At 39.6% G+C, this 26,598-nt stretch overlaps 1 protein-coding gene across 1 annotated transcript in view; it reads left to right on the forward strand.

Moving 5' to 3' along the window:
- Positions 1-350: 350 nt before the first annotated feature.
- Positions 351-26,598, forward strand: part of CD44 (CD44 molecule (IN blood group)) — a 51,676-nt gene continuing 25,428 nt past the window's right edge. Inside the window, exons 1-6 of the mRNA XM_082284130.1 lie at positions 351-473; positions 18,568-18,733; positions 21,943-22,079; positions 23,494-23,565; positions 24,188-24,430; positions 25,304-25,399. Coding sequence (XP_082140256.1) covers positions 407-473; positions 18,568-18,733; positions 21,943-22,079; positions 23,494-23,565; positions 24,188-24,430; positions 25,304-25,399 — 781 coding nt within the window. The 5' untranslated portion in view covers positions 351-406. The remainder of the gene's footprint in view (positions 474-18,567; positions 18,734-21,942; positions 22,080-23,493; positions 23,566-24,187; positions 24,431-25,303; positions 25,400-26,598) is intronic.

Genomic DNA, 26,598 nt, shown 5'->3' on the forward strand with positions numbered 1-26,598 from the left:
TAATGAAGAGATTTTGAATGCAGGAGGAAAAGCTTATAACAAACAGTGCATTTCTGAGCTGAATCAGGAGAGATTACACAAATTTTCCTACAAGCACAGTAAGTATAACTTTTGACTGGACTTGTGTAAGAAGAGAAGATTTAGTGGCTCTTTAAAACTCAATTGTGCCTGCTTAGTCAGTACTAGCTCTCCTTCTACTCCCCCTTCTTCTGCTTCTGGGTAAGTTTATGGGTGTGACTTTTGATGGAGCTTCCCCCTCCCAGTTATGTCATTACTTCGTTCCTTAGAATAAAAAGTGCAGCAAACTTCAGACTCATTGACTGCAGGCTTAACAAGCGTCGGGGCTTTTCTTCTTTCTGCAGCTTGCAAGGATCTTTGGATTTTGCAAAACAGTTCCAAGAAAAAAATGGCCAGCTTCTCCTTATGGGCAACTTTTGGATTATGTTTGCTGAAGCTCTGTCTAACAGAAACAGGTAAGATTTTTATGAATGAAAACACTTCTGATTGTTAAGTTAATGCTTCAGACAGCAAGTGCTCTTCTGCTAGATAGCAAACAGCTTTCTTGCACCTACATACTTTTTTTTATTTTAAGTGTTATCAGAGATGTTTTAGAAATGTAATCTCAGTTGTGCTGGTCTGTACAATCACAGAAAGCTGTATATTGCTTGTAAAGGGCAATTCCAGATCTATAAAACCTGAATTGCAGAAGATTAAAGAATGAAGTTTAAACTCAGACCAGGACTCCATTAGGGAATTCAGCACGGCTCTGGTGAAGCTCAGTTCGACAATGTGACTGCTGTTACAAACGCAGTTTGCTCTCCCAGCTCCGTTTTGGACTGCAGCAAAAAGGGGGGCGGGGGGAAGGGGCTGAGCCCCCCCCAGCTTACAGCTGCATTCTGGAGTTTACACGAGCTGAACCAACAGCTGGAACATACTGCATTTGGGCACAGCCCTGCTGAACGGGAGAAAAACTGAGGGGCTCTCTGCTGTGATTTGGAGAGCTTTTATGCCAAGCACACTTGCTTCTGACTTTCTAAGGTCTCTTTGGGGCTGACTGATGAGCTTTTGGAACAAAGGGGGTTAGAAGTGACAAAATTCAGTTGTTTACCAATTGCCTTCCTGCGGTGTGGTTATCTGCTTCAAATATTTGTATTTAAAAATCTAAGGTTAATACAGAGAAAAAAAAATAAAAATTTTATGTCCAAAGTGACAAAAAGCTTTTGAAATTTCATATGGTGCAGGCTGAACCATGTTTTAGGGAAATGACCATACTTTCAACAGACTCTCACTGTGACTGCAACTGCTTCGAGGCATTTTGTGGTTAGGGATAACAGTTGTGCTTCTATATTGTTTTTGTGCTCATCAGTTCCAGGAGTCTAACAAAATGCATTTTTCATGGCCATTGTCACCCAAGGGCTGTGTCTGTGTGTATAGTAAATATATATCTCACTTGCTTGAGCAGCAGGGGGTACTTCTGTAGTGGTTGCAGCGCTGCCAGGCTGTGAATGGGTGTGTCAGAGGGAACAAGTTCCCCGTGCATCTTTGATAGCTGAAGCAGCCTCATTGCTTTTCTTTCTAAAATTGTGTGTCCATCGTACCAAAATGCTCTTGCTAAGATCAGGCATACAGACAAAACCTTAAGAGAAAGGACAGGGCTACTGTAGGCAAATAAGGTATGTGTTTAAAGATGTGTTTAAAGATGTGTTTAAATACTTGGCTTGGTCCAAGTCTGTGCGCTGTATAAATATTATAACTCCTTAACTGATTTTTAGTTCTATGAGCTGCCTGGAGTGTCCTAGAGAGCAGGGTCTGAACTGACTCTGGGATTTTTACAGTGCTTTACAGTAAGTCCCATAATCGAACCTTCAGCATAGCTACAAAAAGTATGTCAAACTTCACAAATGCCCCCCAGGGAAGTTTCTTTACTGGCTTAGTAAGGTATTGCACTATAGCTACAGTATATTTGAGTTGGTATAAAATACATTCCAGTGTGACTTTGTAGTCAGTAATCATTTCAAAACAGCAGTTGATGCTGGTGTTTTCTTTTTTTAGCCAGTGATTTTGCTGTGCATCACAGACTAACATCTATTGCTGTTGGGAAACTCCTGAACTGGAATTTTGGTTCCTTTAGTACAGAGTTTTACAGAATTAAAGAGGACCTGGAATTACTCTTAATGGATTTCAAAAGGAAAAATGAGATACAGAGAAAGCTGAAAAACTTATCCTTATTTCTGTGGTGTTGTGGCTATACTGTCACTGATATGTGAACACGGTTTACTCATGGTGTTGACATGACTTGTCTAAGCAGTCTGGATCCTGGAGAATATAGATGTTGACATCTTGGTGAATGATGTTTTTGCAGCAGATTATCTCCTGTGAACATTATGTATTTGTAGAAATATTTGTCTCAAAGTTTTCCTTGATTAACACAAAGAGAATCCTAGAATTTTGACCCCCAAACTGGAAGAAACTGGAACAGAAGTAGTAGTGGTACAGATGAAATGGAAGGAGGGAGAGTGAGTCTGCCCGTGGGAGGAGGGAGCTTGGCTGTTAGCACAAGGTAAGGTTCTGAGACAGCGCTACTGCAGCTGCTTATCAGTCACAAAGGAAGAGACCTGCCTGCCCCTTGGTTTACATATCTATCGTGTAAATTTGTAAATAAAGCAGTTTGAAGAAGCTCTTTGTGCTAGTTTATTTTCACTCTAGTCTTTACAGTGTGTATCTTGGCTGTTTTCCCAAAGCTACAAAGTAACTAGGCTTTATTAAGCATTCACTTGAACTTTCCATCATTGTTTAGTGGAAGGGTTACGTAGCTGCCCTTGAAGGATGCGCACACACAGAGCCAACAAACCATGGCAGGGGATTGTCTTGCAGTCTTTGGAGAAGTGTTTGAAGATTCTTTAGGTACTGGTGTTCACCACAATGAAGAGCCATTACCGTGAAAACAGGAAGTAAGAGAAAGGCTTAATGAGGACAGATAGCATCATACAATTGAGGATGAACTTTTTAAAGTAAATGCTTTTAAAACCACTGGTGGCTCTAGCCAAGGTTAAACAAAATGTTCATCCATGTGTGGTATATCTTTCTTTCCAGAGGAGTTCTCCAGGCTTTTACAGACCTGACTTGAAGACAGTGTGAATATTGCAGTTATTCATCTATCACCTAAACGTGCGTGAGGTTCGACACTATCAAGAATGTGCCAAGAGTAGGATATATGACACGCTGATAGACAAATAAACACCAGAGAGAATCCTGAGGTCATTACTGCTAAAATACTTGTGGAAAAGATGTGATAATGTTTGATACTACGAGTTCTGAATGTAGTTGACTGGTAGTAAAATACATTTTAGAGAAGCAGAGAAAGAACAATGTAGAGTTCTCTTATAAGAAGAGGGTAAATCAGTCATAGAAAAGTTTTTGACATTCCAAATGCTGTAAGAAGGCTTTTCCATCTGCTATCTGGTCTTCTTGCATCACATTTTTTTTCCAGAACTAAGGTATAAGTGTTTGAAAATACAGTCAATACGGAAGATGATAATTCTCCTCTTCACATGATATGTATTCTGTTATTTATATATCACTGTTTGGTTTTGGTCTCTTTTTTTTTCAAGAGAATGCTATGTGAGAGAGCAAAGGAAGGAGTTCTGCAAAACTCTCCTCTAAAATTGTTTTTTCCAGGACCAAGAATAAATGTACATGGTTGTCTGTGAAATACAACTTCACAGAGGATAACTGTGAAACAAACATGACCCACCAGAGTGATCTTACCTACTTTGAGAACAATGCAACATTGCACAGGAACAACTAATGCTGTTCAAAACACATCGTGCTTTAGCGTCAGCTGGCATCTGGGAGCATGCTGATTCAGTCTGTCAGCATTAAACTGAATTCTTACAATGGAGAAATGCAAACTTCCAAGTTGCTACAAAGTAAAACACATCCACAATCTATTTTGTTCTTTGCCTTTTCCTGTCAGGGTTTCTCTGTGACAAACCTCGTGGTTTGGACCGTTCTCTGTGTGTTATCCACGACTGTAGGCGTGAAGCCGGTTTGGTGTAGCTGCTGGTCATTTTCCAGGAGTCCATCATCTCTTAACATACAGTCATCTCTCCCTCCCAGAGAGGCAATAATACTTTGAAAGCTATCAGACACTGTAATTATCAGTGACCATTACGGGTGCTGCTAATAGTAGTGGCAGAGAGGATTGAGTCAGTGCTGTGTGTTTATCAGCTTCCTCCCCGCTCAATCACAAGCCTCCCCACAGTGCCTCAGCAGTAATATCAGTAGCAGCTGGCTGTGATTTCCCTCCCTTGCCGCAGCTGCCGGAGCTGCCCCCGCCCAAGGGACGGCACAGCAGCTCATCACATGAATGAGTTTGCATGCAGCCATGCGAAGTGGCAACTGAGAGAAAGAGGGGTTTTCCTTGGAGAATCTTTCCAGTCAGACAGAAAGTTCAGCTAATTGCAATTTAAAGTTCAAACCTCTGTGACTCTTTCCTGCCTAACGAATCCTACAGTCATTTTTTGAGTCTGTGCTTTCAATTAAGAACATAATTGAACTTTCTTTTGTAAGCAATGGCTTTGGGACTTTCCAGTTCCTCTATACGACAACACTGGCAACTTTATGTAATGCAGCAGTCTTATTTTGGCACAATAACCTTTGATTCTCAGATTGTGAAACATTAGAAAAAAAACACCCAAAACAACACAAAAGGCCAGAAGAAACAAAAGGAGTTGAAGAATAATCTACAGCTTTAGCAGTTAAAAACACGAAAGCACAAGCAGAGTATGCTAATTCAAAGTAAAAATCACAGAGATGACCTGAATTTTACTTATATTTGGAGTTTGAAAAATACATTGCTTCACTTTGTTTTCTCTTTTCTCTTGATGATTGATGCAGCTTAGTAGCTGGAAGCTCTAAGAGGCTGTGTTGTGTCTTAAAAGAAAAAAACAAACCAGAAAAAAAAAAGCCAGACATGCAGCAGCTGTGTTAAAACTTCCGTCTCTCTTTCTGCTAATGATACTGTTCCAAAAGCATGTGAGAGGGTTATAAAAGAGATTGCCAGGGTGCAAACTGACAGCTGCCTAGGAAAAGGGCATTAGCCTGCAATCCTCAAGTTCACAATTAACGTCTGTTTTACAAAATACCTGCTTTGGTAAATAAGATGCTGCCTCTGACAGAATGTATAATAGTAAAAAAAACCTGCCATGGCATAGCTTTTGTTAATTATGTATGTCTCACAGTGACAGCATGTTAGCAAAACAGGTTCTCAGAAGTACATTTCCCTAGGGGGCTTTTTTATTGTTATTTTTGTTAATGGATAGGTGTCTGTAAAGAAGCAGGGTGTGGTGTGTGTGGGTAGCTGTAATGAATAGTTTCTTGCAGGTTTCCCATACAGAAGTGAGAGGTTAACTGAAGCTCGGTGGTTGTTCTGTGCGCACCCAGACCCCTGTGAGCAGATGTAAGCAAGTGCCCAGAAAGCAAGCAAGCTGCTGGCCAAACTGGGGTCTAAAAGTCGAGCACCAGCCTTAAGCTGGCAGCCTCTCAGAGAGAACACAGCTTGCCACCAGGGAGGCGTATCAGCAAGGGGTTGGTATCATGCGTGCCAGGGCAGCACGGCTGCGGCTGTTTGCAGGGAGCGCTCTGAGCCCTCATGCCCACTCAAAACAGACTAAACAGACTGGAATACGCTCTTCCTGCAGCATGTAAATGCAATAGTTCAGCAGTGCTGTAGGGGTGGTTGTGATGGGAATGATTTACCTACCCTTTGTCATCGGCCAACAAGGTGGAGTGTCCCTATCACAGAATGAGGAGACGAGGGAGTGACACAATATGCCACTGCTGAGGACAGCCAGGTGTTCCCAGCTCCATCCTGGTGCTCTGGATAAAGCTTCTGCACAAGGAATATGGAATAGTTAACCAGGCATGTTCAAGGGAAAGTAGTATTTGCCAATTATAAAGAAACATGATTCATTAATAATGAAGACACTGAGGGTGCGGCCTGAACACATCTTTCACTCACTTCCTTATTTTCCCTTCTCCTGCTTGATTAGGTGTCCTTCATTATTTACATGTCCTTTCCCTTTCCATCATTTACACAGGTGTGTAAGTGCAGAAAAAAGAGCTTCTTTCGCTAATGAGTCTTCATATTTATAAATGCAGTGTTTTGTTCTCTGTTCCTATATATTGTTTATGCATAAATTTGACATATAGGAACACTTACGTCAAATTTATTCCATTTCACACGGAAGTGAAATAACACATATTTTGTTTAAATCAATTTGGCCAGTAGCAGTGCTATAAAAATCAGATAAGACTTCATTGGTCTGACAGTTTTATCCTGTTGACTTGTGGGTTTGCTATCTCTATGCACACTGAGGACCGGCAGCTATTTTCAGTTCAATAGCAATTGTTTCCTGTTAGACAACAGCAAATGCAAAGTAGAGCTTCCTTAAAGAGTTATTATTCCATGCTTATCTTTTATGATTGGGGATGTTTGAAGCAGTTTGCCAAGTGAGAACTGACTTACATCTTTTGCTCTACTGTCAGACTTAACGCTTCTTTAGGTTCAAGAACTTTAAAATTTATATAATAATTAACTGAAGAATGGTGTCTTAAATTTTGTCAAGTTGCACTCCTGTTTGAACCAATACTTCCTAGTTATAAATATCAACTGTCTTCTTGAAGGTTTGGAGGTATTTGTTCATAAAGGCTTGATGCTCTGGGAAAGGCTGTAGGGCTGGAGTGTCCGGTGACTTCGTAAAATTGTATTGACAAAATACCACTCTTCCATTGCACGAGTCAGAGTAACTTTGTCTTCTTGTGAGGAGCAAAATCTCTCCTAGCACAGAAAATAAAAGTGTCCTTCTTGAGGTTGCATATTGAGCTCTAAACTTTTAAACTCCTCTTTTCCAGAATGTAGCAAAATCATTTTATAGCCTACTGAGAAGAGATACTTGGTGGTTCCAGTTCATCACTGAGCGGGCACAGCTAAGGCTTTAGACAAGCACTTGTATTAACAATTCTTGTATTAAAAGTAGTGACTGCCAGACATTTTGAGCATGTGAGACACATTCCCATGGTGACTGCCTAGAGAGAAGTTTCTTTCCTGCTTTTGTGGCTTACTTCAGTAAAACCCTGGACCCATTTGCTCCCTGTTGTGGTATAAAATGCTGCAGAGCTCTTCCAAGAGTGTCTATTATGATTTTTGTGTCTTGTGACATTTCTACAAGATCAGTTCTATTAATTCCTTTTTTCTTCTTCTTCTCCTTTTACTCTTATGGCTTAATTTCCTGGCTGCTTTTTGGGTGGGAAAAGATTAGAGTAGTTTTGCTTTATTTTCTCAACATATTCTTGTCCTGCCAAGTCTCACACATTATCTAGTAGTGATATTGTTTGTGTTCACACTGAACAGAGCACAACATTAACTGTTTTTTTAAAACAGTGAAGCAGGGGCAATCTTAGAGCATCATGGAAAGGTAAGATCAGCACAGTTTTTCAGGTGATTTTTCAGGGCATCTCTAGGCATACACACTAGACAGTGTTTTCTGTCTCGGTGGGTTCATGTGGACTAGAGAAAAGCCCAATTGTCCAGTTTTCCAGAAGGAGACAAATCCTGTGAGTAGGAGATTGTTAAGACCAATGACTAAATTTGAATTTTCTTTCTGATAAAGCTTTGATGAGAGTTTATTTTAATCCAGGTAGTACATATAACAAGTAGTCGGTGTTTCTTTCTGGTGCTGGATATCATTTTTCTTCTTTTATATTTCTTAACAACTCCTATTACTTAGATGTATGCCAGTGGGGACCAGACCTATCATAAATTAGTGCAGCATAAACAATATATTGCATAAAGAACAGTGCAAGACTGGTAAGATGTTGCAACAGTGCCCTTAAAGATCAGTAGAATTTCTATCCAAAATTTTGCATTCGCAAATGAATAAACTCTTTAATTAATTTCTTCTGCTGAGCAAAGGAGGAAGAATTAAAAAAGCTCTCTGCCTGACTAGTCTGCCCTTCAAAATAAAATACAGACAATGTTATTTTCTTCAATTGCTTCTGTGTTGTCACAAACCCATTTAAAAAATATAGCGTAACTGCAGCATCGAAAGTCTTGGGCCCAGCAAGGCTTGGGCCCATTAATAACCTAACTAAGTATTTATTGATAACATTTACTTGATACACATCCACATCTTCAAAGCTCAGTGTGGGCATTCATAACAAAAACAAGTGATCTCTCCTCAATATATTCTCCAGTACCTTAAGCATTCAAACATTTCAACATCAGCACATGTCTGAGATGTATTCCTTCTGTTTGTCAGCTGCTGGATTCTTCTGACTTTTGTAGAAGAGCTTGAATTCTTGAAACAGATTTGACATCTTAGGCTTTCTCAATGTGTCACTTCAGAAATAGTTGGTGTCTCTGTTGAAATTTTGTTGGTTTTTTTTTCCTTGCATTGTGTGGAGTTCACGTAAATATTACAACGTTTAGTTAAGAGGGAGTTACCTTATGTGATGGGTTTCACCAACACATCTAGCAGACCTGGAGTCTATTTAAATTACCCTAGAACTTAAAATTTCAAGTCTAGATATAGTAGTATTTAAGAGATAAAGAATATTCCCAACTAGTGAGAAAGAAGTGAACTGACAACCAGGCTGCCAGCAGAAAATAATGATTAGTGATTTTTATAGCCCAGGGAAGTCAGTGTTTTTATCCCCACCTCACAGGTAGGACAACAGAGAGAAAGCAGTGTAGCTGTAAACAGAACATCTTCTCCAAAGTCCTAGCCTCTTGTCCCATCAACAAGGCCTCTTTTTCTTCAGTTTCAGAAAGCAGGTATGAGTTCACATACAGGGCTGTTTCAGCTGAAAGAAGCATTATGATTAATTGTAAGAAAAATGTTCTTGTGCAAATATTATTCTACTCGATGGGAAGTGAACAAGAGCACAGACGACCAGAGCATTCTCTGAAAACTGTAACCGTAAAAACAGGAAACTCTCTTCAGTTAGTTTGGCAATCCATCACTGTGTCTGGCTGTGCAATCCTTCCTTCGGCTGAACAATCCGTGTGAGAAAATACTCCTTATGAGTAAGGGTAGGGATTTTCCTAATTTCTGAAACACCCACAGAACCAATTTTTTGCAGACCTAGACTGAATTTCTTAACAGTATCAGTCTTCTGTCTGGCTTTATTACTCATAGTGCTCAGGTCATGCCATTTTGTCAACACAGTCACAATCATATTACTGTTGACCCACAGCAATTGCAAGGCAATGTATTAACACCTTTTTTCCACCCCTGATGTGATACAAATATATCCACAGTGATAGTCATGGAAACATAACTAATTGAAACCTCTGTTTTGCTTTTTAATTTACTGGTTTGGTATCTTGAATTGATTTCTCTATTGGGAAGTAGCCCAATATTTCCCACTCTCCCAGAGAAAGTAGTTTTATGAGTCAGATGAATTAGCAGTGTGTTATAGCAAGGTGTGTCTAAGATGTGTTTTTAGACTGTTCAAGGAAGGTGGTAGGATCTATGCACAATGATTGGTAGCAAATCACCTGGAAAAGTGGTTTCTCACTGCATCAGCTACTTCTGCTGTTTCTAAGAGGCATCACAGAATCACAGGATGGTTTGGGCTGGGAGGGGCTTCAAAGACCATTTTGTTCCAACGCTCTGCCATGGGCAGAGATGTCACCCTCTAAATGAGGTTGCTCAGGGTTCCATCTAAACTGGTCTTGAACACGCACAGGGGTGGAGTTTCTCTGGGCAGCCTGTTCCAGTGTCTCCTACCCTTGCAGTAAAGAACTTGTTCCTAACATCTAATCTAAATCTTTTCTCTTTTAGTTTAAAACTGTCTCGCCTTGTCCTATCACTATCTGCCTGTGTAAAAAAGTCTTCCTCTTTAAAAAAAACCCAACCTTTTAAGTCCTGCAAGGCTGCAGAGAGGCCTCCTTGGTGCCTTCTCTTCTCCAGGCTGAAGAACCCCAGCTCTCTCAGCCTCTCTTTGTAGGAGAGGTGCTCCAGCCCTCTAGTCATTTTCATGGCCCCCATCCGTACTTGCTCCAACAGGTCCATGTCCTTATGTTGGAGACCCCAGAGCTGGATGCAGCACTTCAGGTTGGGTCTTATGAGGGCAGAGTAGAGGGAAAGGGTCATGTCTTTGCTCTGCTGGCCATGTTGCCTTGGATGCTCAGGATGCTGTTGGCTTTCTGGGCTGGGAGCACACACAGGTGCCTCATGGCCAGCTTTTCATCCATGACAAACCCCAAGTCCTTCTCATCGAGGCTGCTCTCAATGAATTCTTCTCCCAGCCTGTACTCCTATCTCCTGAATGGATGCTTTGTCTAGTGCACTTGATAAACAACCTGATGAGTTTTGCTTCCAGTAATATCCTTGGTGTGGGAAAAAATATTCTGGTGCTTTATTAATTAGTAACTGTCTCAAATTTTGTATTTATTAAGATAGCATATTCCCAAACTGCTATTTGAGTTGACTCTTGCTCAAAATGAATCCAGTGTCGTCAAGCTCACTGTACCTGAACTGAGGTCTGCCACTGTATCATTTACCATTCAAGCATGGATTTAGCTCTGAATCTTTTTGTAAAATCCAGCTATATCTCATTAAAACAGATTACTAGAATATATGAGCATCACAACAGAATCACTGGCTTCACAATGATTCCAACACTTTTGGGAAGCAATGATGCTTTGCTATTTAAGGATGATTGCGTGCAAGCAATAGTGCATTGCCTTTACTTATCTCCACTGCCTAAATATATGTAGAATTTAATGTAGTATTTGAAATCACAGAATATTGAGGCCACACTGCCACTGCCTCCTTCCCATTCTTCCCTTAAGCAAGAGAATATTCACTGCCTGTCATAAATTTTTAAGTTTAAATACACTTACTTTTAATAGGAAAAATATCATTATTCCCACCATATTAGTGATAGCAACAGCATTGTGTACCATACTAATGTTTATTGTAAATTCTAGTTATTAAATGTGCCTTTTTACTAAACCAGTACCAGAAGATTCATAACTGAGATTGTAAGAATTACTAAAGAAATTCAACAGCACATGTAGCTTAGTGTATGAATAACCTGTGTACATCTTAGGAAAGTTACTTGCTAGTCAGCATTTTCAGTATAAATCTCAAGATTCTTGAAACCCTTTTATGGATGGATAGAGTCACCCAGGGTCCAGACAATGGAAATATTTTGCCACCAAAAATTGCAGGAGAGGTTGCCTGCTGGCCTAGCCAGTCTGGTTATAGGCTGTGGGATCCCTGCCCTTCTTGTACTAGGGAAAAAACCTAAGGGAGTGGTGGATGTGACAATATTCTCTTCCGTCATCAGAAGCTTGCATAAGAACTTTCCCTTTGATTTCTATAGATCATATCCTACATTGTGAGGCATATTCTGAGCAGCCTTCCTCTTTCAGTATGTCTACCAGAGTAATGTTATCTTTGTTTTAACTGGCTGGCTGTCAGAGCTTTTGAAAAGATTCCTGAGGTTTCTTTCTTTCATTGGCTAAGTGACAGAGCAGGGAATAGGAATAAGGCCCTCTAGGCTCCAGGCTGGGGATCTGTCTTCTGAGCAACTCCGTGCGTCAACTGCTTTTATCCCAAATAACTAAATTGATCAAACAGTGAAAATCAGTCCCCAACTGTTATTCTCCAGCTTTGTTTCGAGTGTTTCTTCACCTGGATTGCATGGAACTGATCCCAACTGATTCTCCTCACAGCCCTTGTTACTCAGCCTTTGGGGTTAGACTGCTCACTGTACAGCCTGGAGCTCTCCTCGTATCGGCAATGATGATTATGTTTTCATCATTTCGAGGGGGACATATCAGATAACTAATTGCAGACTATGATATCACTGCCTGCAATTTTTCCCCCGAGGTGCTGTGCAGCTGTACTACGTTCTACTGTAGTCTGAAAACTTTCAGCTCCCTATTGGGTGAGACTATTACAAAAAGACTAATATTAATTTCAGCAGAAAGGAGGTTTATCATTAGTGATGACACAGTATGGGCTCACTCAGGATGTTTACCAGAGCAACAGTTGCCAGGCAGATAAAGATTGGAAGATGCATTAGCCGATTCTTTTCTTCCTACAGCAGCTGCTGAGGACTGAAGCATATTTCTTGTACTTACTTGCATTTTGAGTGACTCTGTGAATTCTTGATTTATTAATAGCACTACCCCCACACCCATTGTTTTAACGCAGTAGCCAGGAGAGCTGTCAGTTAAGAGACTTCAGATTTTTGTCCATCAGTAAACAGATACTTTGATGATCAGTCGGCAGATTCATTAGGAACAACAATTTAGAAGAAAGTCAGCAGCTTGAGCTTTGTCCTGCATCCCATTTCCAGTGTGCATTTCCTGGAGTAATACAGAAATTCAAGGAATACTTGGTAATTTTTGTTGGAGAAAGGAGAGCCTCCTTGTGCAGTGTACGCTCTCTGGCCTCTGTGCATACCTCCAGCCACATCTCTTTTTCACTGCAGAGATCCACGTCAGCCCACTTGGACCTCAAGGTTAGCATGGCTATCTCATGGCTTTTCAGGCAGTTAGCAGCGCACAGGAAAGTGAGAAAGCTACACTCTTGTTTGCTTTTTCAGACTGAATTACTAGGTACCCAAATACAACTGGGTAGTAGGCACAACTTCAAAGAAAGTTCTGACTTTACACCTTTGGATCTGTGGAGAGTCATCTTCACTTTCTTGTCACCACACCCAAGTACTAAGAATAAGTTGTCTCTATTTGTAGCAGGAACTCCTTGCAAACATGCAGGTAAATCCCTTTTAAAGTATTTTTCCTGGACGTTGCTGTCTTTAAAAAGCCAGGTGTGTGGAGAATTCTTTTCCCACTGAATATCAGCTATCTATTAGGGATATAATTGTGTGGGCTTTTTCTCTCCCATTAAAATTTTCAAGGCTTAGAATATTTTTCTATTTCAAACTGAAATGAAAATATGACATTTAAAAAAATTATTGAGGGAAACTTTGGTCTGGGTCCCTCAAACCATCTGCGTGTATCCCAGCCATGTAAACATTTAAACGTAGCTTTCTTAAGTGATTTTATTTTATGCTATTTTATTTTATTTTGTGCAAACTAATTTTTTTAATTTCAGAATTAAAGGCAGTTTCAAACTGAAAGACAAACCCCTTATTCGGCTTCATTTAAGTATCCACAAGGGATAGTTTGAAAACCAAAACTATGGTTTATTGCCACTAAATCTGGAAATGTATTTCCTATAAATCATTGTAGGTTTCACAACTTGGCAATACTCCAAGGAAAGTATTTCATCGGACAGCTCCCAAGAATCTGCAAAGACTTACTTTCACTGTCACTATGTGGAAAAGCCTTGCTTATGGTGTAGGTGGTCTATTTCTAGATTTGTTTCTCTACTTTCTTTGGAGAATGGTGGTTAGCAGAACAAGAATATCATAACAGGGAGAACACAAAACCAGGCACACTTAATGATTATACATGTGGCTTGACCCTTTGCACTTTTGTGTTGGGATAGTAAAGGACTGCTTGCTTCATTCATGTGGATCTTGCAAATTTGGCTTCTGAATTTTGATCAGTATGTAGTCATCCCAGTTTTGAGTCCTATTTTCCCAGCACAGTTTTCCTTTCCTCATCAAGCCCCGAGGGATTTGAGTATAGGTGTGTTTTAATGATGTCGACACGTGTCTATTAGTGACTGTGGCTGGGATTAATGAATCATTTTTCATGACCTAGCAAACAGCTATCCAGTGGTTTTCATCACTGACTTGGGCTTTAGTCCAACTTCTGACATAAAGGTAAAAGCCTATGTATCCTGTTACAGTTGCCTGTACTGCGAGTTGCTTGGGTGAAGTTTTTTACTAATAGGCTAAAAAAAAAGGTGGAATACTCAGCAAATAATGCCTTCCAGGCCCATGTGTGTTGTAGTGTATTAGGTAATCACTGAATTGTATTTTTTTGTACACTTAAGTTCTCGCAGATGTCAAATGGCGGTAATCAGGCTAACTTAATATATACGCTGACAAAATGTTTTGCATCCTGAAATGTTTCATTAATCCATTCCATATGAAATTTTGTATTCAGAGGCCATTTTCTCAAGTCAGAAGTAAAATATGCATTCTTATTTAGCCGTGAAGTAGTTTTCTTGAGAACCAAGTAAAAAAGTAGGCATAACTAGAGATAGGTCTGTACTGAGAGACAAGATCTGGACTGTCCAGACCTCCTCAGATTTTAGGACTCATATGGCCCAATTTATAGATTTGCCTGAAGAGGAATTCTGGTTGCTAGGATTTTCTTTTAAACATATTTTAATCTGTTTCCAATATGTTACTTTTTGCTACTTCATTACTAGCATGCACTTGAAGCAGATGATAATATTCAAAATGTAGGTAGCAGTGCTAAGCTGGTGGTTGTTCCTGTTCAGAAGTGTCAGTACAAGATTCAATAGTCTGTGATTATAAGGAAACATTTACCCATGTATATCTGCCCAAAGCTAGTTTAATAAATTTGAACTAAGTTCTTAGAGTAAATGTAAATCCTATATTCCATTAAAACAAAGAGAATGAAAACTATACGCACTGTGAAACCTCTGGTTCTGTCCCTGTTGTCAGTCCCAGTTTAGCACATCCTGGTGACCTGTCAATCATCTTGAACCGCAAACTGAAAGGGAAAATCCCCGCGAAAACATCCCCGTAACGTTTCCTGGTTGCCATGCAATTCAGCGTGCGGTTTTACCAAGAACTCTGTTAACAACGTACAAGCTTTACACATACTCTCGTTCAAGTGGGCAGGGTGTTTGCAAATCTTCCACTTTGATGTATCTCTGCAGTTGCTGAAAGAACTGCTATTTTTTTTTTTCCTCTCAAAGACAAGACAGCATCCACCTTGAGAATGAAACCCCCAGGTGGTGTCTTGAAAACAATGAAAACAGGGAGTAGTGCATGAGACATCAGTGTGGTACACCAAAAATCTTCACGGAAAATCAATTCCAATGGGAAGAGTTAGCGTGAGTCAGAGTTACTCATTATACATAAGGGTTGCAGAATCAGGGTGGAAATGGAAATTGCACCTGGTTTCTTACAGTGACAGTTTCTAACAAGCCTCTCGTATTAATTATCAGGGTGTAACTCAGCTTCTCTGACAGGACAATGCTCTTTAGCTTGTGTGAGGCAATTCTATCCCACCAGTGGGCTCTAACTAGCAAATTGTCTGGGGAAATGAAGTTAGTGATTTTGGTTGACAAGTATTAATTGAACCTGGTTTAGATACATGAATGGTGATAGCAGAGAAAGGTTTGCATGCAGCTGTTTGAGAGAGAGCACCAGAAATCCTGGGAAAGATGGGGAGAAATGGCCTGTGTAGAAGTTTACGTTTTCCATGCTCATAAAATTCAGCACAGACTTAGGAACGTTCCATGGCTTTGGTTTGTGTCACCCAGTCTCATAGTCTGGGTGAGATTAATGATTATGACAATTCAGACATATTTCGTACTGTTTGCCTTCTTAAAGGCAATTAAACAGCTGTAGCAGATCATGTGGATGAAAGAAGAAAGGAAAGATTGTGTCCTGTCAGGCCCCAAAGCCAGACAGCTCTAAGAGGGGGAAGGAGGGAAGGTTTGCGTGCTGTTGGTGATTTCACTGTGAGTCCACTCTGAGTCAGCCCCTTCGATACTTCAGAAATGTTAAAAGGATCAGTTTAGAGTGCAATAGTTTGTTACACAGTATGAGTTTTGCATTGCCTTGTCTCTTGGAAGAGAACAAAAATCCATCTTTTGCATAACTGTGTTAAAGCCAGCTAAGTAACATCAACATAAAATTAATGGATTTGACCTTCCTGCCCTATGGGAAAAGGTGAAATATGTCTTTTGATTTAAATTTGACAGTCATGTTTCTTCCTTAACTCAAAATTACTCTGTAAGCCTCAGCATGGAAAAAAAATTAAGGTATGAATTGAGTTTAGATCCCATCATTTATTTTTGATATGGTATTTATTGGTGTGATCAGAATTTTTTTCATTAATTCAGTTAAGGGTCCCCATTGTGTGGGCATTAAAATACAAGATTATAAAGTAAAAATGCTCTGTTCCCTGACAGCTCTGGGTTTGTATTTTGTCATTTTTAAAATGTGGTAATTACTGTCTTCAAAGAGTAGATGCTGAATTTACACAGTTTGCTTAGACTGTGAAATACCATGTGAGTTTTGGGTACTGCTTTGGTCCTTTTCCCATGATCAGTTCTTCATGAACAGAGTGTCTCTGCTACAGCAGTGGTACACTTGGAATAGTAGGCGTAGAAGATACCATCAAAGTAAAAACAAAGGTGCTGTCTCAGCATTACTTTAGGGCACAGTGCCAACGAATTGGATGGCCTCAAACCCAGTTTTGACAACTGGATTGCCACTTTGCCTGGGGTTTCCTGGACACCCACATGATCTCTCTCACTGCATGAGCAAGGCTTCCTGGGAGCTTTGGCTTTGCTCCTGCATGTGCATGCAGTGCAGTTGGGCAGCACACATGCAGTAAGCTGGGTACCTCTCAGCAGTGTCCCGGTGGGCAGGGTGTACTCAGGCTGAGCGTTTCCATGGAAAATGTACACATGTGTAGGCATGTATTCCACATAGTTCCATTAAGCCTATTTCTGTTAGTAAGCCTACTTTTTAAACAGCAGAAGTCTAAGTAATTGACTCTCTACATGGAATTCTGACTGTGATTGAGTCTCAGAGTGGTAATGGAGCATAAATTGTGGTGTTTAAAACCAGGAATGGGCTGAGGTTTAATGGCAGCTATATGAACTCACTCTAAACAAAAGTGAACTTCACTTTATAATTCAGTGAATCTAGGATTAACTGCGATGAAATGGAGCCCAAAACAAGTGTATGTGGTACGTCCTTTCACAGCAAAAGCTTTTCAGATATCAGCCTAAAGTTATCAGAAAAGATCTTGATGCTCCAAGAAAATTTAGCTCCAAATTCACTAAGCTTGTTATTTTAAAGTAATCAAATAGAATTTCATGGTCTGATCCCCATATTTAACATTAAGTCTTGGGCTTCATAGAGTATGTTTTAGGAAGAGAGGATCAAGAAGGGAAAACTAAAGAAAAGCCTTTTTCTTGTCTAGGTCATTTCAGCTTAATACAGCTACTGACTGGACAACTTCCAAGGCAATGTCAGGCTTTGAATATGAAATATTTGGAGCCAAAGTAGAAGTCACTTGCATGGCAGCTGTGGGAGCAGCTCCATCCCATAGCAGTAGTCAAGGAGTGGCAGAAGTGCCATATGTTTTTTAACAATGTATGATAATAAAAATTTAAAAAATATTAGGAACTGTAGTCAGCAAGACTGTTAAACAGGTCTGCAATACAAATTGATTTTTTTGTCAGCCAAAATACTGGGGGAAGGAAAACGGTGGGACAAGAGGTATTTTTTCTGTTCTTTTTGTGGAAAGGCTATCCCAAATAACAATATGATTAATTCTGTTGCCTATGGTACAAGTATTCAAGATTGGCTGCACAGCTTTTGAGCTCCTTTGGACAAGCAAGAATCAATACTATTGGACTCCTACCTATGCTGTGAATAGTGGCCATCCTCTCATGCATCATACAGGCTGGGTCTAATCTGGTATTTTATCTCCTTTAGTGTTTCCTGTGAGCTATGGAAAGGAATGTTCCTTGCAGTTTACACTGAGTAGGTACCCTGTACACAGAATAACATCAGTTTATCAATGGACAAAAGAAACTGAAGAAAGAGTGCATGCCTTGATTCCTATCATTTGCTTTCACATCTGTGAAATAGACTGTCAAGCAAAATAGACTGTCAAGCAAAAAATTACATTAGGAGCGTTGCTTATTATTTATATGGAATGTGTCAATGCAAATGTGCATGAATTGCATTTCGTGTCTTTTAGTAAAACAGTTATTATACGTAATTTTTTTTCAAATAGACAGTACAGACGTGCCCTTTTAGTATTGGAGAAGACTGGTCTATTTTTCCCTTTCTTGCACATGGAACTTCCATTAAAATTAAGATAAAAATGAGTCATGCTCCTCTCTGCACTGGAAATAATAGCTACTCCTATGAAGTGAGCTTAGCAGTTGTCATTCTAGTCTGGAGTTGCAACTGCTTTTTTTCTCTTGAGGGAAAGGTGGGGCAGAAGCAAACTTAATTCACATTGCTTTGAAGTGTCCTGATGTTTCCCCATTTTCCTCTATGCACGTGATTATTCTTATTCGTATTGACTTTATTATTGTTAACTCCTTCTTCTGCACATTAGTGTTAATGGTATGTTAAAAGTCCTAGATACCTCACAAAAGGATGTATGGCTATTTTTGGGAAGGCTGGAGATTTGGCTCATGCCTCAGCCCAAACAGGGGAAGTATGAAGAAAGTGATTGAAAGTGGCAGTGCTTTTTTCTGAATGGATTGGTAGCTGTTACTTGTTGCTGGTTTGCTTTGAAAGCATTATACTTGAAAATAAATGATTTCCAGGTCTTCACTTAAGGTCTAAATTCTTAGGTCTAAATTTTTAACATTTTTTTTTCTTTTGCTTTGGTAACAGAATTCAATGTAAGTTGCAGATACAGAGGAGTTTTTCATGTTGAAAAAAATGGTCGCTATAGTCTCACACGATCTGAAGCAGTCAAACTCTGCAGAGCTCTCAACAGCACCTTGGCAACACTAGAGCAGCTGAAGGAAGCTCACGAGTCTGGATTTGAAACTTGCAGGTAAAGAAATTCTTGAAAACATATGACACTACTGGTGTAATAATTACATTTGACTTACTGTAGCCATTAAGATTAGTTAAATAAGTTATATTCTGTAATGAACAAAACATCTCTGTGCATGTGTATGTTTGCTCTGGGTCCAGTAGTAAGTCCTTCATGCATATAGTTTTTTACCATTTATCTTTTTAAAAAAAATCGTAACCCCTCACAGATAAAATCTAAAGATAACAAAAGATGACAGGATAATAAACTAATTAGGAAGATGTTCAGATCATACTGTGTCACTAAACGATTGGTAAGATAAGTATGTGAAAAGTAAGGACCTAATGTGAGCATAGGCTGAGGATAGTGTATGCCATGTATGGAACTCAGTCTTGCCAAGGAACAGTAAAAAGCAGCAGGTGGTACTGTGAGGGATGAGCTTTTGACATCCCAGTGAAAAATGGCCACAGTATTCGTGCATTCCTGTAATCTGTAAATGGAGATTTTTCAGAGGACAGTTACAGTAGTTATTAAAAAACTCAAAACCATGTTGTCAATTGACCTAATTACATACTGTAATTAATGATGTATAGGACAACAAATGTGGATAATACAGACTCTTTAATTTCTCAAAAAATAACTAGCCCAAGAGCCTAGAAGTTACAGAAAACATTTAATTCAAAAAATGTGAGTGAATACTAATATAACAATCCCAATTCTCTCCGCGTTTCCTGAGCAGAGGTGCCTTGTCCCTTTCATCATCTTCATGACCCTCCTCTGGACTTGCTCCAACATGTCCATGTCCTTCTTGTGCTGGGGACCCCAGAGCTGGGCACAGTGGGGTCTCAGCAGAGCAGAGAAGAGAGGGAACATCTCCCCTCTTGACCTGCTGCCCACGCTGCTTTGGATGCAGCCCAGAATGCGTTTGGCTCTCTGGGCTGCAAGCAGGCGCTGCTGGCTCATGTCCAGCCTCTCATTCAGCAGTACCCCCAGGTTTTTCTGGGCAGGCTGCTCTCAGTGTGTTTATACCCCAGCAGGTATTGATACTCTGCTTCCACTGCCTGTGCATTTCCTTCCTGTCCTTTAATCCCAACAAAGCCATGCAGGTCTCTTGGCTTGCTTTCCTCATTTCTTAAACTGGTATCAAGAGCTCTCGCCCTCTGTGGAAGGAGTCCATGAATACCTGCCACCTCTGTTCTGCACCCTTGTCCCTCAGGGCACTTTCTCAGGAGGGCCTATTGAAAACCTCCTTGAAGTGCTGGTAGCTTACTTCCCTAAAATTCAGGGTCTTGACTTTACTCTTCTCCTCACCCATTTCCCCCAGGACTGCAAACTCCACCAGTGCATGATCACTGCAGCCCAGGAGATGCATGTTGGCAAACCATTATGGAGTTTAAATAAATGGTAGCAGATTTTCAACTTCATTGCAGTCTAACTTAGACAGGAAATAGGCAGAAATGGAATTTATCTTCTAACTTAGAAAAACGAAGTGGACATTTCTTCAAAATTTTAAGGCTTTCACTCTGGTACCATGAGAAATAGTACTGACATCCATACGGCTTGCAAATATCTCCTGTTCTGGCATGCTCACTTTCACAAGTATTGTGGTGGTGAAATACGTGAACAGAATTCTTTGAGGGTTCTTCTCTGAGAAGTGGGAATGCAATTTAAAATTGTACCACATAAAAACTAGAAACAGTTCTTTACTCTGAGGGGAAAGTCCTTTATAACAAAGTAGGCACGTTCTTTTTCTGACATTAGCATGTTCTTTTTCTGACATTAACATGTTCTTTTTCTGGCATTAGCACATGAATATACACAGCATTCTGAATTGCCCAGCACTACACAACATTTAGAGATCAAATCCTAAATAATGCCCATGGGTAGAGATTTCTATGCCACCAACAATGAGTATTCTAAAATATGGAAAGTATTTTCTAAAGCTAAATATAAAGGTAATTGAAAGAAGAAGAGGGAATTTTTTTTTTCCCCCAGTGGTAAGCTGTAATTTTTCATTAATTTACATTTTTCCCTAATTCAAAATTGACCAGAGGACAGATTTGGATGTGAAAGCCATGTAGATAGGATTTCTTCCTCCCTTCCTTCTGGCCATCTCTCCCACCCTATTACTTTCATTTGTTGATCCTGTGCTAGAAGTAATCCTTGTCAGTAAACCTTAGCTCTTGTTAAAATAGAGTAGGAGAAGGAAAATATGCTGCATATAACCATCAAAATGCATGTGAATAAGATGAATCAACAGAACATAACACAAGTAGGTCATAATGGTTTGTAAAGTGTCAGCATTGTAAGCTCAGTTGGGAGTGTGGTTAAAGTACTTTATAATTCCACCTACAAGAGAATTTCAGAATTGCAAGTATCTGCACATTAGACATGAAACTGGAATGATGTTCATAGATAAAAAACTGCAAAGCTGTGACATTAACTCCTCCCTGATAAATCATTCCTCTCGAGAAGTAAAGCAAAACCCAAACCAAACCCGTTCTTGTTTCCATTCTATCACGTCTCTAGTTAAATACATTGGAATCAATCAGGTGTTACAGGATTGCAAAATAGTAATAATGTATTGTACATTATGTAATCACAGTCTTCACTGAATTATGTGAGCTCTGTGCACAATAATCACATTGTTCAACTGAAAGATACAGTAAGGATTTGTGGATGAATGAGTCTTGTATTTGAATATTTTAGTAGGCTGTCAGTTTTTGCAGAAAATGATGTGTGTTGCAAGCAATCTTTAAACTTGCTCAGGTACCATAAATTGAGCCCTCAACTCTTCTGAGTGAAGTGTCATTGAGCAGTGTGTTATGTCAAAGCAATGAAAATGTGAATCCCTAAAGAATGGGAATTTAGTGTCAGGTAATACAAACTCACACTGAACAAAAAGTGCACTCTCCTCCCTCACTTTGACTCCCTTGCTCTGATCACCCTGGGGAACTGATCAACGTAGCTTAGTAACAACCTTGGTAAGATGCTTATTTAGTTTAAATGGGTTTAGCTCTAGAAATTAAACATAAAATGATGTTGAGTGGCAGGAGACTGATGTGAGAAGGGAGCAACCAAATGAACAAGGAACAAAAAGGTAACAAAACCGTATGAATAAACTGCATGCACTTTTAAAAAATAATGGCTTCTTTGTAGCTTCTTGATGTTTGAGGTGACATCTGCTATAGTAAGTAATATGGTTTGTTTACCTCTGTTCTTCACAGGTATGGTTTTGTGGTGGGGCATATTGTTATCCCACGGATCAAACCCTATCCTCTTTGTGCAGCAAATACCACTGGCATTTACAAACTTCCAGCAAATACAACTGATCGGTACGATGCATACTGTTACAATGCGTCAGGTGAGGAGATGATTTTATGGTGTATTTTAGAAAAAGATTAACTAAAAATCGCATATGTAATCTCCTATTTAAGGTACTGGAATGAGGGCTTATATAATAAACATAACCTGGTTTTTAGCTGAGAAGAAATACATTTTGCCAGTCTCTAGAAGTGTATCTATCATGTTAGCAATGACCATTTTGTTATCAGTGTGTTTTGAACTAAATCATATTTCTGGCCTTGGGACAAACTTAGCAGCTTCAAAACAGTTCATTATAGTGGCTTAGTGAAGTGAAACACTGCAGCAGTGAATCTGAAAGACTTAACTGTTGTCAGCCACGGCATTCAGCTCTTCTGTTCATGCACACATGAGCTTTACAGCCAAGAGCAGTTTTTTGTGTTCTGAGGAATACCAGGAGTGGCTGCCACCTGCAGCAGCTCCAAGGCCTGCGATGGCCATCCCAGGCCCACGGACATGGCTGCTGCTCTCCTATTTGCAGACTCATTCAGTATTTGCTCAGGCAAATCTCCATTTAGACATTAGGCAGCTGGACAGCAATCAATGCCAGTGGGTCAGTAGCAGACTGCTTTCATCTGAAGTTTTGAACTTTCTAATAATAGAAAATATTTTAGCAAATTATTAGGAAAGTGTATATAGTCCATGACAGATGCTGAGCATAATATTTGAAAATAAAATCTAAACTAGCTTTGAGTTTCTTAAATTTCAGTAGGCTGTGACATTCATAGTGGAAGCAGAGAGTTCTTACGGAAAGCTATAGGGAAAGTTCATTGATGGTTTGAATGGCAGTGATATCTTTTTTGATTTTGTTCTAGGTGGTGATACAATTAAAAATCTTTGCATTGGTGTAGTATCATGTGAGTTGCCATCGTCTGTCATTCACAGATGACTACTGCAGTGATGTCCATCCCCTCCAAAGCTTTATAACTCCTCCCAAGTGTTAATCCCTTCCAGCAGTATGAGCAGGTAGCTCATACACCAGCCCCAAGTGGGGCACTTCAGCCCACAGGAGCCAGCAGTGCTCACTGGAGCAGGGCACACACTGCCTGTGCAGAGCCCTCCATCGAGAGGACGGAGTTTTGCCAGCTAAAAAGGATTAGAGTTGCCCCTGCCACTATGACAGTGGGTCTGCCTGCATGGAAACTGGGTCATAAGGCTGTTCTAACTGGCATTGATTGCAAGCATTTTCTGGAATGGTTATGGAAATGGAGAATCTCATTGTTAGCTGACAGAACAATCTCGAGGTGCCCCACCTGGAAAGGTGGTTCATCAGCGAATAACATGTTTGGAAATTTGTTTTCAAATGTCCTCATCTGAAGCTGATGTTTTGTGATTATGTACAATTGTTGTGTGTACACATGTGATTTTTTGTCCATTTTTTCAAATTAATATTTTCTATTTTCCTTCCTTCACAGAAACAGAGGAAAAAGCATGTGAGCCAATTAAAACAATAGATACTTCTTTACTCAGTAATCAAGATGAAACAGGTACTGTACTGATTAGAAAGACATGGACTTGCTTAGTTTTTAGTAACTGGTTACCTTCTTTTTACATAAACAATCACTAGTATTTAAAAAGCCAGCCAAACATAAGAAAAGCAATTTAAGAGATGTTCAATAGAAATTAAAGAAACTAGTCACTTGTCTTCCCCTAAATCCTATGGAGCTTGCATTGTCTCAGGGTACCAAACATTTTTATATAGGTATTTGACCTTTTTTAGCACCTCAGAGCTGTAATATCTCTGACATACAGGAATTTGCTTAAGACAGCTACCTTCCTCCACTTGATTTGAGCTGTTTGTTAGAAAAGTGGCGGGAAGCAGAAAAAAACACTCATAATAAATTATTGCTTCCAATTCTAAAATTCTGATTGACTTTCCAAATGCCAATATTTTATGTTAAAATTGAGCAGTTTGATAAAAATAAGTGATGCCATGTAGGCCCTACAAATGTGACAAATACATAAATGAGCATGTATGCATTAGACATATTCTAGTGATGTATTACCTAGGTTAGATAGGAGGGCAAAAATGGCCGAACTGCAAGTGTTACTCTTTATTACAGCTGTGTAGCTCCTTGACATGAACTGTTTAATTCCCTGTTTCCACAGTCATTGACAACGCAGATGGCTCCCGTTACAATCCAGATGGCTCACGTCATACCAGTGGGGAGTCCTCAACCTCAGGGGTGGATGATGAAAATGCAGGTAGTGGATCCTCTCATGAGACAACTCCCATGGATACCTCCATCAGGAGATCCAGTCCCTCATACTATGGAAGTCCTACTCCAGTCTCACAGCTGCCAGATCATACTTTTGGAGGAGGTGAAAAAGGAATTCCTGAAAAAGATTATGGTAAGGACAGTAGGTTGCCACTAATTTCATGGGGCCCTGCCAAATACAAATGCCATATTCTTTTCTACGTATTTTATTTAATCTTATATGTTGCTTGTGTGGCTGAAATTATCAGAAGTCTGAAAGACTCACTCCCACTGAACATTAGGGATTACGGGTGCAAGTCATCCTCTAAGTACAGTAAAGTTTACTGTGTGACTACAGGCTTTTTGTCAAATCACCAGTAACTTACCTGTGAAGGATACCAGTATTTTGCATCACTATCCTCAATATATAGTGAAATAAAAAAAAAAAAAAGCACAAGCATTAGGCTTATAAAATTACTTTTCACTGGTGATAAACTCATGGCATGTTATGCTTGTTTTGACATGTAGCTAGCACCACGAAAGGTAAATCCTACCGTTCTCTTGCTAAGGAACTAGGATCAGAAACATTCCCCACATTCCCCAAGGTGTGTGCTGTGTATTTCTGTTGATTGCCATTACAACTGTTACCAGCTGTGCTTGCATGCATAGTCTAGATGTTCTGACTAAATCTCAGAATATATCTCAGTAGAGGGGAATACAAACAGCTTGACTCATTGCTCTAGGATCCCTGTCCTCATGGCATACGTATACAATGAGGTATCACATGAACAGATCGTTACCAGAATGTTCATTATCACTGTAATACATTCTCCTCTTCAAATAATCTGTTTGGGTGATAGCCTTACTATGTCAGTAAGGTAAGCTTATGTGGGGTCTGTGTCTTTTTCCTCTCTTGGACCGGTACAGGAAGGAATGAAGCTTGCAGGGTAGAAAAGTTGAAGTACTTGTGAGTACTGTATTGCGACTGAGCTAATGAAATAGTAATGATTTATCCATCACCACACAGGTGATGAATTTACATCTATGTCACCTCACATCTCTTTGGGGACGGTAGCTGATGATTTCCATGAAGAAGATGGCAGACAGTATCCTGCGAGTACCAGTAAGATTTATGTTTCATAATAACTACATTACAAATAGATCATATTAACACTGCTTTCTTCTTCCAGAAGGGCATTCTGGTAAGTGATGAAGTATACAACAGCTCAAAAATTGGAAAGACATTGAAAGACTGGTTAAGACAGAAATTAACTTCACTCTCTGAGACAAGGGGAGCAAAATAATTTACAGTATGTTTGCTTCAGTGCTTGTACCTGAGCTCAGAAAGATTGCTGTTTTGGATTTCCCATGACTGTTTTATCACACCTATTTACTCTATGAGGCAGCACAAATTAGTACAGTCAATTATCATTTGGAAGTCAATTTATTTCTGAAGTAGAAAAGGATATTTTTGTAGATTCATGATGAAAGTGTCTGTTATTCTAATATATTTATTATTGTGAATGTAGGTAATCCATGTCAAAACCATGACTTTGCTAACCAAGGCGGTGCTTCATATGGCAGTTCCAATGACCAAGCCATTTGTGCACTGCAAAAACTAATTTCATCCTTGCTGTTGGCAATATGCATGCGAAAAAAATTGGGGGCTGTGGTGGCTCCACGGTCTTTGAGGACCCAAAAGAACAGTATCCATTTTCTCTTCTTTGTCCTTAAGTAGCTTTACTGAGTTGGAAAAACTGCTTGTGATGTTTTTATCAAATATGTAGTGCACAGCAGCTACAATAAATAAAAAGCTTTTGAAGTTCTCTTCCATGTTTTAAAGTGGAAATAATGTACATATGTTCACACTAGTTCTTATGGTTAGAGTGATAAAGATCTTTGCCTCAGAAAATAAAGTGAACCTAAAGGGAGAACATTTTAATTATGCAGAGGAAATCTACAGAGGCATATTGTAGTAAAGATCAAATTGATAGAACTGAAAGTTCCTTTCCACTGGCTCTTTTTTTTTCCCCACCATGGGAATCCATGAGGAATTTGCTTGATTGTCTGTTGTTGCTGATAGCTGGTCAGATGGTCTATATGACTTGGAGAGGTGGTGCCCTCATCACTGTATTTAGAAATCACAGCATAAAGGAAGAATGATTGTATGCATTACACAGTTAGCAAAAGTTTTGCTGAAAGACATAAATTATTAAACCCAAGCATCTTGGTTAGTAGCACCTTATAAGTATGTAGATGGAAAAAGAAATATTAGGTTGATTTTACCCCAAACCTTGAAAAAAGAGTAGAGAATTTTCTGGT

This window comes from Coloeus monedula, assembly GCF_965178545.1.
Source record: "Coloeus monedula genome assembly, chromosome: 6".
In the NCBI taxonomy this organism is placed as follows: Eukaryota; Metazoa; Chordata; class Aves; order Passeriformes; family Corvidae; genus Coloeus; species Coloeus monedula.